At 43.1% G+C, this 12,907-nt stretch overlaps 1 protein-coding gene across 1 annotated transcript in view; it reads left to right on the top strand.

Annotated features, from left to right (window-relative positions):
* Positions 1 to 11,909: 11,909 nt before the first annotated feature.
* SLC27A2 (solute carrier family 27 member 2) overlaps positions 11,910 to 12,907 on the top strand; it is a 43,924-nt gene continuing 42,926 nt past the window's right edge. Inside the window, exon 1 of the mRNA XM_007081833.3 lies at positions 11,910 to 12,695. Coding sequence (XP_007081895.3) covers positions 12,218 to 12,695 — 478 coding nt within the window. The 5' untranslated portion in view covers positions 11,910 to 12,217. The remainder of the gene's footprint in view (positions 12,696 to 12,907) is intronic.

Below are 12,907 nucleotides of genomic sequence, written 5' to 3'. Positions count from 1 at the left end.
AGAACTATTCCAAGTAATTTTTTAATGCAAAACTCTAATTTTCCATCATCAGGGGATGGTCTAAGGAAAGAACTCCAAGAAAATCTTGAAGCATCTTTGGTAGATTCGTTGTTGACAGTGGTATTGATCAAGTAATTCTGAAAACAGATTTGTGTGTATTTTAGAATTTCAAATAAATAAATATATTGATATTGGGAACCAGTTTTCCCCACTAGGGGAGATTTTTGCTTAAGATATGGAACAGGGGGAAAAGAAGCAAACCCTATAGCATTGGATTAAGGAATTATGGGGCGCTTGGGTGGCTCAGTAGGTTAAGCATCTGACTCTTGATTTCAGCTCAGGTCATGGTCTTGCAATTTGTGAGATCAAGTCCCACCTTGGGCTCTGTGTTGACAGTGAGGATTTTCTCTCTCCTTCTGCTCATGTGCCTGAGTGAACGCTCTCTCTCTTGCTTTCTCAAAATAAATAATAAGCATTTTTTAAAAAAAAGGAATTAGAGGTATCACTTACAAATTCTTGATTTTTAAAAGTATATTTTCCTAGTTTTGTCCATTCAAAGATCCTAGAAGCCATGACCCTTTGTAGCAAGGAGTACACCTTTGTACCCTGATCTTAGCGTCTAAACACCAAAGTGCAATAGAAGGAAGCAGGTCACATGGAAAAAATGGCTGATTCCAGGGTTAGGTCAGGGAAGATACAGGGGAACCTGTAACATACTCCTTTTTCAGAACATAACAGCATGCTCAAAAGCTGATAGGGAAATGCAAAATAAATAAAATAAATAAAGGAGCCAGAAAAAATAAATAACCGAAAAAATGGGGCACCTGGGTGGTTCAGTCAGTTAAGTGTCTGATTCTTGGTTTTGGCTCAGGTCATGATCTCATGGTTCATTGATTGGAGCCCCACATCAGGCGCCGTGCTGACAGTGCAGAGCTTGCTTGGGATTCTCTCTCTCCCTCTCTCTCTGCCTTTCTCGGTCTCTCTGTCTCTTTTTAAATTTAAATAAAGTTAAAAATAATAAATAAATAAATAAATAAATAAATAAATAACTGAAAGAACTATAACATGTTGATTTTTTTTGAATACATGACTCTATACCCATCTTTAAAAAGAGAGGAAAAGAAAAAAAAAGGATGCCAACAAATGCATGTGGAAGGGACACTAGAAATAGAAAATCATCATTCTAGAATCACCATAGGAATAATAGATTCAGCCAAGAATCATCAAAGTGTGCTAAAACCATTCAGTAAAAAAGTTGGGGTATAAAAGAATATTTATACAATCTGAAAGTATTGCCCAACAGAATATGTATAAGTTACAAATAAAAACACAACTTTACAATGAATCTTGACTGACCAAACTTAATATGAACAATAATGGCATAATCTGATAGCAGGTGCCTCTTGATATGACACACTGAGAAGGATACAAATCACTTCTATGGTAATCCTGCCAAAACTGCGTGACCTCTCTCTAATCTTAAGGAACCATTAAATAAACCCAAACTGAAGAACATTCTACAAAATGCCTGGCTGGACTCCAAAAATGTCAACGTCAGGAAAGACTGAAAAAGGCTGGAGAGCTGCTCTTGATTAATTTTTTTTAATGTTTATTTATTTTTGAGAGAGACAGAGACAGAGCATGAGTGGGGCAGGGGCAGAGAGAGAGGGAGACACAGAATCCAAAGCAGGCTCCAGGCTCTGAGCTGTCAGCACAGAGCCCAACGCGGGGCTCGAACTCATGAACTGTGAGATCATGACCTAAGCCAAAGTTGGACGCTTAACCGACTGAGCCACCCCGGCACCCCAAGCTGCTCTTGATTAAAGAAGATAAAAAAGACAGATAATTAATGACAATGTGTAGTCCTTGATTGGTTCTTGATGATTAAAAAATTCTATTAAAGAAATTATTGAGATAATTGGGGAAATTTGAATAAAGGTTCATATTAGGTGATAATATTAAATATATTAGATAATAGAATTGCATTAATTTTAAATTTCCCAAGTGTTATAACTCTATGAAGGCTCTTGTTTTTATGAGATACATGCTGAAGTATTTAGGAAGAAAATGTCACAATGTCTACAACTATCTCTCATATGGTTCAACATGATCTCATCCATAAATATGTTAGTGTGTATTTCAAAAATAAGAGAGCACCTTAAAAAACAACAATATGAAATGCAATTTTTAAAGTTTCCCTGGTAGTCCTATTGTCCAAATATAAATCAATACTACAGAGATGATAAGCAGAACTAATCTCAGAAGTCAAATCTGATAATTTGGTCATGACAGCTTATAGCACCGTGTTAAACAAACAAACAAACAAAAACGATTCTGATATATGCTTAGCCTCAGCCAGAGAGAATGCTATGATTGATGACTAGGTCTGTCTTGGTGCTCAGAAGGTCCCTATATATTATCTGTGTCATGTCGTAAGCATGAAACAGGGTAGCACAAAAGAGCAAGCTAAAAGCTAGAAGATAAAAAAGGTCACCAGTTCTAGCATCACCAGTTCTGAACTTATCTTAGATAACTGGCCTCCTCCCTCTTGAAGAAATCAGAATCAGACTCATATTCCTAGTTACTATGACTAACATGATAATGAAACAAAAGGCAAGTGTTGGGTGGTACCCATGTGTGCATTAAGCTTTGAAGAACTCTTTGTGACAGAGTCCACTTCCGTGGGTAGGAAAGAACTGTAGGGAGGAGCTCTTTAGAGTAACAGACATTTTTTTTTTTTAATGTATGAGCAGATGGGGAATATTGGTAAAAATTAAAACCACAAGAAAGAGTCAAATTGAAGTGCTAGAAATTAAAAAAAAAAAAATACCAGAAATGAATTATTTAGATAGACTTATCACAGGTGAGGAAAAAATTCAGTAAATTTGAACATACGTCAAAAAGTTATCCAAACTGAAACACAAAGAAAAAAAAGTGAATAAAAAACTGTGCATCCAAAAACTGTTGGACAATATCAAATGGTGCCATATATGAATAATTGAAGTCAGAGAGAGTGAGGAGAGAGAAAATAGGGGAGAAGAAATATTTGAAGAGATAATGACCAAGAAATTTTCCAAAATTAAGAGACACATCAAGCCACAGATCCAGAAGTTCATAGAATCCCAGGTGGGATAAATTAAACACACCCACACATACACACCTAGTATAACTGCTAAAAACCAAAAATAAAGAGAAAATCTTGAAGATATCCAGAAAAAAAAAATAAACTATGTACTAAGAAACAAAGATAAGAATTAACAGCAGTCAGAAACTGTGCAAGCCAGAAGACAAGAAAGCGACATCTTGAAAGCACCAAAGAATAAAACTATCATACCAGACCTCTTTACCCAGTGAAAATACCACTCAAAAAATGAATGTTAAATAAAGATATTTTCAAAAAAAACTACAGCTGAAATAATTCATTGCCAGGATATATACAATTGAAGAAATGTTAGAGGAAGCTCTTCAGACAGAAGGACTATGACATCAGACAAAAACCTGAATCTACACAATCTTGCCACATAAGTAAACACTAAATTATGAACTATGATTTGTTAGTTAATAGGAGTTAGTTTTTCATGACTGCTATATGTAGTAATCAGAAGAATTCAATGGGGACATTATAATCTGAAATAAACAGAAGAGAAAGATAAGACCAGCTAATTAATGTGTTTTACCATGTCCACAGTCCCTTTAGAGGGAAAATGCCAAATCTTACTAGTGAGTACTTAAGTACAGTGACCATGTTTATAGTGAATCAGAGGCTCCATCCCCCTCTCTATTCCCACCTCCAGGCATCCCCACAAATACACAGAGCTGACTGGAACAGGACTGTGCACTTAACTCAATTTCAATAATCTACAGGCTGGAGAGTAGCCAATGGATATTGATTTTAAGAATATTATATAGCAGCCACTCTGGAAAACAGTATGGAGGTTCCTCAAAAAATTAAAAATACAACTACCCCATGACCCAGCAATTGCCATACTAGGTATTCATCCAAGGGATACAGGTGTGCTGTTTCGAAGGAACACATGCACCCCCATGTTTACAGCGGTACTATCAACAATAGCCAAAGTATGGAAAGAGCCCAAATGTCCATCGATGGATGAATGGATAAAGAAGATGTGGTACATATATACAATGGAGTATTACTCAGCAATCAAAAAGAATGAAATCTTGCCATTTGCCACTACATGGATGGAACTGGAGGGTATTATGCTAAGTGAAATTAGTCAGAGAAAGACAAATATCATATGACTTCACTCATATGAGGACTTTAAGATATAAAACAGATGAACATAAGGGAAGGAAGCAAAAATAAAAATAGGGAGGGGGACAAAACATAAGAGACTCTTAAATATGGAGAACAAACAGAGGGTTGTTGGAGGGGTTGAGGGTGGGGAGATGGGCTAAATGGGCAAGGGGCATTAAGGAAGACACTTGTTGGGATGAGCATTGGGTGTTATACATAGGGGATGAATCACTGGATTCTACTCCTGAAATCATTATTGTGCTATATGCTAACTAACTTGGATGTTTATTTGTCAATAATATATAAAAAATAATATAAATACAAAAAAATATAAAAACAGGGAGGGGGACAAAACATAAGAGACTCTTAAATATGGAGAACAAACAGAGGGTTACTGGAGGGGTTGTGGGAGGGGGGATGGGCTAAATGGGTAAGGGGCACTAAGGAATCTACTCCTGAAATCATTGTTGCACTATATGCTAACTGGGGTATAAATTTAAAAAGTAAAATTTTAAAAATTAAAAAAAAAAAAGAATGCTATATAGTCATGGGGTGTCTGGGTGCCTCAGTTGGTTGAGCGTCTTTGACTCAGGTCATGATCTCATGGTTTGTGCATTCAAGCCCCACATCAAGTGCACTGCTACCAGCGCAGAGCCCACTTCGAATCCTCTGTCCCCCCTCTCTATCTGCCCCTCCCCCACTCGTGTTCCCTCTTAAAAATAAACATTAAAAAAAATTCTATATAGTCATGTATATGGGTAATTTGTTTGGACTACCACATTTGCTCCAGAATATGAGCTAGAAAACTGGAAACATAATTGAGCGAGAAGGGAGCCAATGGTGAAAGATTTGCAAGATGAAGGAGGTAATCACATGTCATTAGGCAACAGAAGATATGACTGGAGCAGATTCCATGTAGCAGACAGGGGACATAATATACAGAACCAAGGGTAAAATGTGTGGCAGGAACTACAAAACAGTGATAGAGAAGAGTTGAATCACCATAACAGCAGATGATCAATAAGTTAGGTTCTGGGGTCAGTAAAATGATCCCAGTCTGCTTGGGAAACCAGATTGCCAGATCACAATTTTACTCTCCATGAGGCCTAGTACATGAAGATTCTTATTGTTCCAGTGAACACGGTGGCACTTACTTCAGAACTTTGTACTTTTTTCTCTTTTGTCAACTGCTGGACTTTTTGACCCACTGCCCAGTCTTGAGGTAGGAATCCTAATTTACTTGAAATACAATTTGGCTTAGTAGATGAGTTTTCTAGGACTACTGTAATAAATTGCCACAAACTCATTGGCTAAAAACAACAGGAATTTATTCTCTCATAATTCCAAAGGACAGAAGTTCAAAATCAAGATAATGGCAGGACTGGTTCCTTCTGAAGCATCTGGGAGAGAATCCATTCCAGCCCTCTCTGTCACCTGGTGGCTGACAGCCATCATGGGCATTCCTTGGATGACAGAGTCATTTATAATCCCTTCTCTGCCTCCATTTTCACACCCCTTCTCTGTCATGTGTCCTCTTCCTTTCTCTTTTAAGGACACTTATTATTGGATTTAAGGTCCACCCTAGTGCAGGATGACCTCATCTCCAGATCCTTAAATTAATTACATCTGAAAGATCCTTTTTCCAAATAAGGTCACATTCGCAGATTCTGGGGCTCTACTGAGTAACTATCTTTTTTGAGGGGATGGGGGCGGAGAATCGTTCAACCCATGATACCTAACTAGGAACTGAGAAACAGGTTATAGTACCTGCTCCACAGTTCATTTACCAGCTGTGTGTGACCTTCAACACATTGGCTAACTTTCCTGAATCTCAATTCACTCACCTGAAAATGAGAATAATATCTGCCCTGCCTTTTCCCCTGGAAAGTAGTGTGTACCTAGTACACTTAAAATACATGCTAACTTAATAAATTAAAGAGTGACTGAATAAATGAATTCATCTGAAGGTGTTCAGTTTGCCATTATCAAATGAGACCTGGCACTCAGGAGAGAGATTAGGGCTGAATACTCAGACTTGATACTTCGGCATGGACAGGACAAGTGAGGCCACCTAGAGAGAAAGACAGAAGAAAGGTGAAGCTACAAGCCTAAGAACTTTAACATTTAAGAATCAGACAGGAAGATACACCTGAAACTAATGTAACATGATGTGTCAACTAGTCTCCAGTTAAAAAAAAAAGAATTGGGGGCACCTGGGTGGCTCAGGCAATTGAGTATCTGACTTCAGCTCTGGTCATGATTTCACGGTTCATGAGTTTGAGCCTCCACATCAGATTCTGCACTGACAGTGTGGAGTCCACTTGGGATTCTCCCTCCCTCTCTCTCTCTCTCTCTCTCTCTCTCTCTCTCTCTGTCTCTGTCTCTCTCTCCCCTCTGTGCCCCTCCCCGACTCATGCTTTTTCTCTCTCTCTCAAAATAAATAAGTAAACTAAAAAAAAAAAGAGTTGGACAAGAAGAAGATATTTCAAGAGAAGGTAAAATAAGAGTAAAGGGACTCAAAAGTAAAGAATTAACCAACACATTCAGGAACAGAGAAGAGTGACTGGGAAGGGAAGTCATGGCTTAAAGTGGGATGTTGAAAGAGGAGAGAGAGCGCTGTCCAACAAGCAGAAAAGAATCTTGAGAAACACACATAGTATCTCTAGAAGCAACAATCGCCTCACTAGGATATTTCCCTCGGTTAGAACTCCAAACCAAATCAAAGGCATTCTGGTGAGAACTAGCAAGAACACACACCTTTTTCTCAAATTGTACTTTCTTGATTGCTAGTTAGCAAGCACAACTGGGCTGCCACAAAAGAGGGGGAGGCCTGCTCCCTCATGTCTAACACCAACAACCAATTGTTCCCAGTCTCTCTCCTTCATTCTCCAAAGGAAGGGCCAATCTCAGCATATGCCATCTCCACTGACCTTTTACCATTTCCCTCTGGATACCTACACATCCTGTACATCTGTCCCCAAATGCTACCATGCCAGGTACTCCACAGGATACCAGGCACCCCTCATTTCAAGCAAAGTGATTGATTCATGGCAGACAACACGATTGGAGATAAACCTTCTCATAAGCCATTAAACGAATCAATGACAAAATTCCTATTTACACTAAGTGATGTCACAAAACAGCAGGCTTCATAAGTTACACACTTTTGTCAACGTTAGTCCCCATGCATTAGGTACCTCAAGGCCTACAAAATTAACACAAGGTACCCTGAGAGTTCAGGGAATTCACGTAAAGGTCCCCAACCAAAATGTGATGGATAAGGATTTGAACTGAGGTCCTCTGACTTCAAGTCTCATGCTGTTTTCTATGACTTCATTGAGGAAAGCTGAATTCTATTTGGGAAGGCAAAACTAACAGACACAAAATCAAAAGCCAAGCTGTAGGTTTATAAGTTCAATACAAGGGATAGATCCTCATGGGCTGGAGGATTTGAAAGAAAGTGTTTTTGGAAAACTTTGGTCATGTGAGGTCTACAGGAAAGTCCAATAAGTAAAACGGACATATGTGGAACTGCTCTGATGAGCTAGGGTAGGATCCCAGACTGCCTTTCCCAGGCTCTGCAAGGAGTTCTCCTCACTGGCTCCTCAGCAGTCCTGGGGTTCTGCTGAGCAGTTGGGAAACAACTGGGCTAAGGAGGTAGAATGTAGTCCCTGGACCAGCAGCCTGGTAACTTCTTCAAAACGTGAATTCTCGGACCCCACCCAAGCCTTACTGAATCAGAAATTTAGCAGGCTGCATTTCAGCATGCTGTCTGGGTAACTTGATCCCCATCAAGTTTGAGAACCAGTGGGCTACTTCATCTCCCTAAAATAGGAGGAGAGACCACCCACATTTGAGGTTGGGGTTGCGGACTTTGAAGGGAGTTGGGAACTGCCGCTGACAGGCCTTCTGCGAGACATCAGCAGAGATGGATGAGTGGGGTGAGCAGGAGAGAAGTCCTCACCAAGGTTAGAAGGTGCCAATATGCACTCCCCAGTATTTGTGTCTATCCCCTGACCTCCTCTGGCCATGTCTCACAGTAGGACAGAAGAGAGAGGGCATTTGCGGTGACCTGGCACTCTGGGTAGAAAGTTTAAGGAAACAAGGGGTCCAGGAGGCTGCACAGAAAGCTGGCCATGAAAAGACTAGACTTGAAGAACTAGATCTGAGTGAAGGTAGCTGGCAGGCTCAGTGGGTGTGGGGCATGGGAGAGGTGGGGGCACTGAGTAAGGGCACTGGGGTGGACAAGTTCTGTGTTTGAGGTCTCAGTGCTGAAACAATCCGAAGTTATATCAAAGCCCAAGATTTGGGTATACTTGATACTTCACTGTTGAATGTATATTTCTAAATGGACACACTTGCATAGAAACAAGTTGTATATAATAAACAAAATAAAAGTATTTTTCTACATTTAAAAATATTTTAATTTCTATCTTTTTTTGTATGTTTTAGTTTTATCTTCATCCTTTCTGGAATCCTTTCTCCCTTTTGTGTGTATTTTTTCCTTCTTTGTATATTTCTGTGGTAAAATATACTTGGTATAAAATTAACCATTTGTAAGTGTCTGGTTCAGTTATACCTTATTTTTTAGTGCTAAAAGTGGTATTCCTTTATGAAATAAGAATAAAAACAGGCTGTAGTTGGTGGGCAGGGAGCTGTTTTTACTTGAAAAATGTAAAAGTTGGTATTTTATTTTGGGTTCCTAACTTTGTTTTGAAATGCTACTGGATTGGGAAATTCAGACATCTCTAAACCACTGCCTTAAAGAAGAGTTGGGGTTTAGAGGAAGAGAGTTCAAGGTATTTGAAAGAAGCCAGAATAAAGCCACAGAGAGAGAAACGTGCAGGGCAGTTTTGGAGGTGGGGGTGGAGGGGAAGAGGGTGTAGACCAGACGTGCTAAAATAAAGTGTTTTTGAAAAGGAGTAGTTGGAATGAAGTTTGGGTCCATTTTCAAATATTTAGTGCCTGGCGATGTTCCGCTTATTGTGGCAACTCAATAAATGTTTATTGAGTGCAGTGAAAGTTCGAGTCAGATTAGGAAGAGTGAGAAAATAAAATCTGAACTTCATTTATAAACCAGCATTTCCCAGCAGAGGTTCCTAGAATGTGTAACCTACTGATCTTCTCCACCCTCAAGGACGCCAGCCAGGACCCAGAACACGTGTTCAGCTCCAGCCTAGGTGTATTAAAACATGCTGTTTGTATATAACAGCTGGAGAAGATGGGAAGCAATGGGGAGCCACTGAAGATGACTAAGCAGTGGAGATATAAGATGACAGCAGTATTTCCAGGAACACTATTAGCCTGGTGGTAGTGCACGGTGGAGCCCAGGCTGAAAGCTAGAATCATTGGGAAGAAGAGCTCCAAGATATATAGGACTGACTCTACCCCAGCTCCATGGGTGAGCCTTGATTGGCTTAAAGAAATCAACATTTCTGTTCCCCAGGCCACAGAGATTGGTCTGGGGATGGGCATATAACCCAATTAGACAGATGATAGATAGATAGATAGATAGATAGATAGATAGATGACCTCCTAAGAAAAAGATTCTCACATTTCTGTCTGGAGTTGACATGGGAAGCAAGCATGTAGTCCGAAGGGGTTGGTTGGCAAGCATCTTTGGATCATGAGGGGAGAGACTATGTGAGAATAGAGGTGGTGGAACAACGGTGAAAGAGAAATGGGGTCCAGGTCCTAGCACCAAAGCCACCAATGAAGGCTTCTCCAAAGCCTACTCTACCCCTGGACTCTGAAGTTACTGCTAAAATTCTTATTTCTATGCAAGCCAGTTTGGGTCTTGTTTTCTTTCACTTGAACTGAAAGACTACTGATGCACAAGGCTGAAGTGATCCTCAGAATAAGAGAGAAGAAAGGGGTCATTCGCAGTGATCTAGCACTCTGGAAAGTAGCTATTCGAAGACATGACAAGAGGGTTCTAGGAGGCTCCCGAAGTGACCGGCCATGAAGGGACAGAGGTGGCATGAGGACATAAAGAGAGGGCTGGCTCTAGGGTGCCTGGGTGGCTCAGTTGGTGAAGCATTGGACTTTGGTTCAGGTCATGATCTGACCTCACAGTTGGTGAGTTGGAGCCCAGCATCGGGCTCTCTGCTGTCAGTGCAGAGTCCACTTCAGATCTTCCATTCTCCTCTCTCTCTCTCTCTCTCTCTCTCTCTCAGATAAATAAGCATTTAAGGGGGGGGGGGTGGCTCTGAGCTTCCGCATGAAAGAAGCAGTGCCACAAGAATGATTTCTGTCCTGACCCCTCCTTTGATTAACACTACGGCCTACTCCTCAGGGATAACCAAGGCCCCCACCCCATTCCCAGGGAAATGATGCAACCAGTCACTAGCTGGTAGCTGGATCTGCCATGAAAGACTCGGGAAAGGTAAAGAAAGTGTTGTTTGAGCAGGTCCCAGGGATAAAAAGAGGGGGCTTAGAAAATGGAGGAGGGGAAGATTGTGAAAAAAGCAAAGAAAAGATTGCCAAAGAACATGGATAGAAACTTGGAGAATAAGAGGGCAGCATAATGTGGTTGCTAAGGGAGGGCCCTGGGGCCAGATACCAGTTTCAAAACTCATGAGTCACTTATTCGCTGTCTTAATTTACCTATTTGTAAATGAGCCTGAAAGTGCCACCTTCAGGTGACTGTGACGCTCCAGAAACATATTATAGGGAAGCCCCTAGCACAGTGTCTGACAGGAGGAAACGTTCATTACTTGTGGTTATCTCCTAAGAATAAGAAGATAAATGCGGGAAGGCAGGAGAGGAAGGAAGCAGAATAGTGCTTTACCTAGATCCCCACCCTCCTCAGTAGCAAGCAGCAAGTATTCACTCCATAGAAGCAGCACTAAGGGAAATTTAAAAAGAGGGTCACACTAAAAAAATAAAAATAAAAATAAAAATAAAAATAAAAATAAAAATAAAAATAAAAATAAATAAATGGCTTTTGAGAAATGCAAGTGTTTCCTTAATTTGCTCTGTGTTGTAATGTTCTCTGACGAAGCCCCTTAGTAAATGTCTGTTGAAGTGGGATGACACTAGTTGAGAATCTTCAACATACAGGAGACAAGAATCACGTAGAACCAAATATTAAAAGTCAAACACACATGTCCAAAACCGCCGGAGCTTGGTTTCAGCTGGCAGAGTGTGGTGCTCCCTCACACCCAATCTGGGCTAGCTGGACCGGGCGGGGCCCGACTAGGATTACAGTGTCCAGTCCTCACCTACAGCCCAAGGACTGGGGTGAGGTGGAGGTGACAGTCTCGGGTGTCTCTGTTCAACCGTGAAGTCCTCGCCACAGGAGACGGCCCGGCAATTGGGCTGCGGGGGAGGGTGCAAATCTGACAAGACACCAAGCGGAAAGCCCCTGGGCCCAAGAAGGGAGAGATGGGATTCTAATTTGGCAGTGGCGCCTGGTACCCGTTGCTAATAAATAACCGGACTCACATTTACAAGGCGCTTCACTGGTAATAACAGCAAGTCGTTTGTATAAGGCACCCTGCTAGTGGTGGCAGTGAATAGCGCGACGCTTATGTTATCTCCTCTAATCTTAACAGCCGCTAAGTGCCTCTTGTCATCAGCATTCGGACAAGGAAACCGTGGCTCCGAGGTGGAAGGTACTCGGGTCACAACGCAGACCGCCGGCGGCGCGCGGAGCGCCTCAAAGCCTCCTTCCCCGCCGGGGGAAGACCACAGGGCCGAGCGCGCAGGTGGCTGCACACCCACCAGGGGGCGGGCTCAGCCGGCGGGTCCCTCCTGTCACCCCGGCAGTCCACACGTCGCTCCACTTGCCCGAGAGCCCGCGCTGGTGCCGGCAGCGCAGGTGCTCCGCCGCCGCCCCAGCCTCGCCGCGCGCCCCCTGCGCAGCCCGCCCGCCGTCCGCGAGGAGCCCTCCCCGCCGCCGCGCTGCACGCCCGGAGTGCGCCTCCTGTCCTCGCGGGGACTGGGGGCCCCGTCGCCGTCATGCTGCCCGCCCTGTACACGGCTCTGGCGGGGCTGCTGCTCCTGCCGCTGCTGGTGAACTTCTGCTGCCCCTACTTCTTCCAGGACGTGGGCTACTTCCTGTGCCTGGCCCGCGTGGCCCGGCGAGTGCGCAGCTACGGGCAGCAGCGGCCAGTGCGCACCGTCCTACACAAGTTTCTGGAACAAGCGCGCCAGAGCCCGCACAAGCCTTTCCTGCTTTTCCGTGACGAGACGCTCACCTATGCGCAGGTGGACCGGCGCAGCAACCAAGTGGCGCGGGCGCTGCACGACCACGTCGGCCTGCGCCAGGGAGACTGCGTGGCGATCTTCATGAGCAACGAACCAGCCTACGTGTGGCTGTGGCTGGGGCTGGCCAAGCTGGGCTGTGCCATGTCGTGCCTCAACTCCAACATCCGCGCGAAGTCCCTGCTGCACTGTTTCCAGTGTTGCGGCGCGAAGGTGCTACTGGTCTCACCAGGTGAGCCCGAGGACCGCCCTCCCTGGCAGTGGGCTCCCCCGCACCTTGACAGACCAGCCACTGCATGGTATAGGGGGTTGGAAAGGGAACTTCAGGTCCGAACTGGAAGTGTAGAGGGAGGGGATGGCAACCCTTCCTCAAGACGCTAATGGTCATTAAAACAGCCCGTTGTGGAAGCTCTTTCAGGCACTGTGCTAAGCACCGTGCAGTAC

The sequence above is a fragment of the Panthera tigris genome, chromosome B3 (assembly GCF_018350195.1).
Source record: "Panthera tigris isolate Pti1 chromosome B3, P.tigris_Pti1_mat1.1, whole genome shotgun sequence".
Classification (NCBI taxonomy): domain Eukaryota; kingdom Metazoa; phylum Chordata; class Mammalia; order Carnivora; family Felidae; genus Panthera; species Panthera tigris.
The sequence above is the reverse complement of the archived record's forward strand: the minus strand, read 5'-3'. Positions and strand labels throughout refer to the sequence as shown.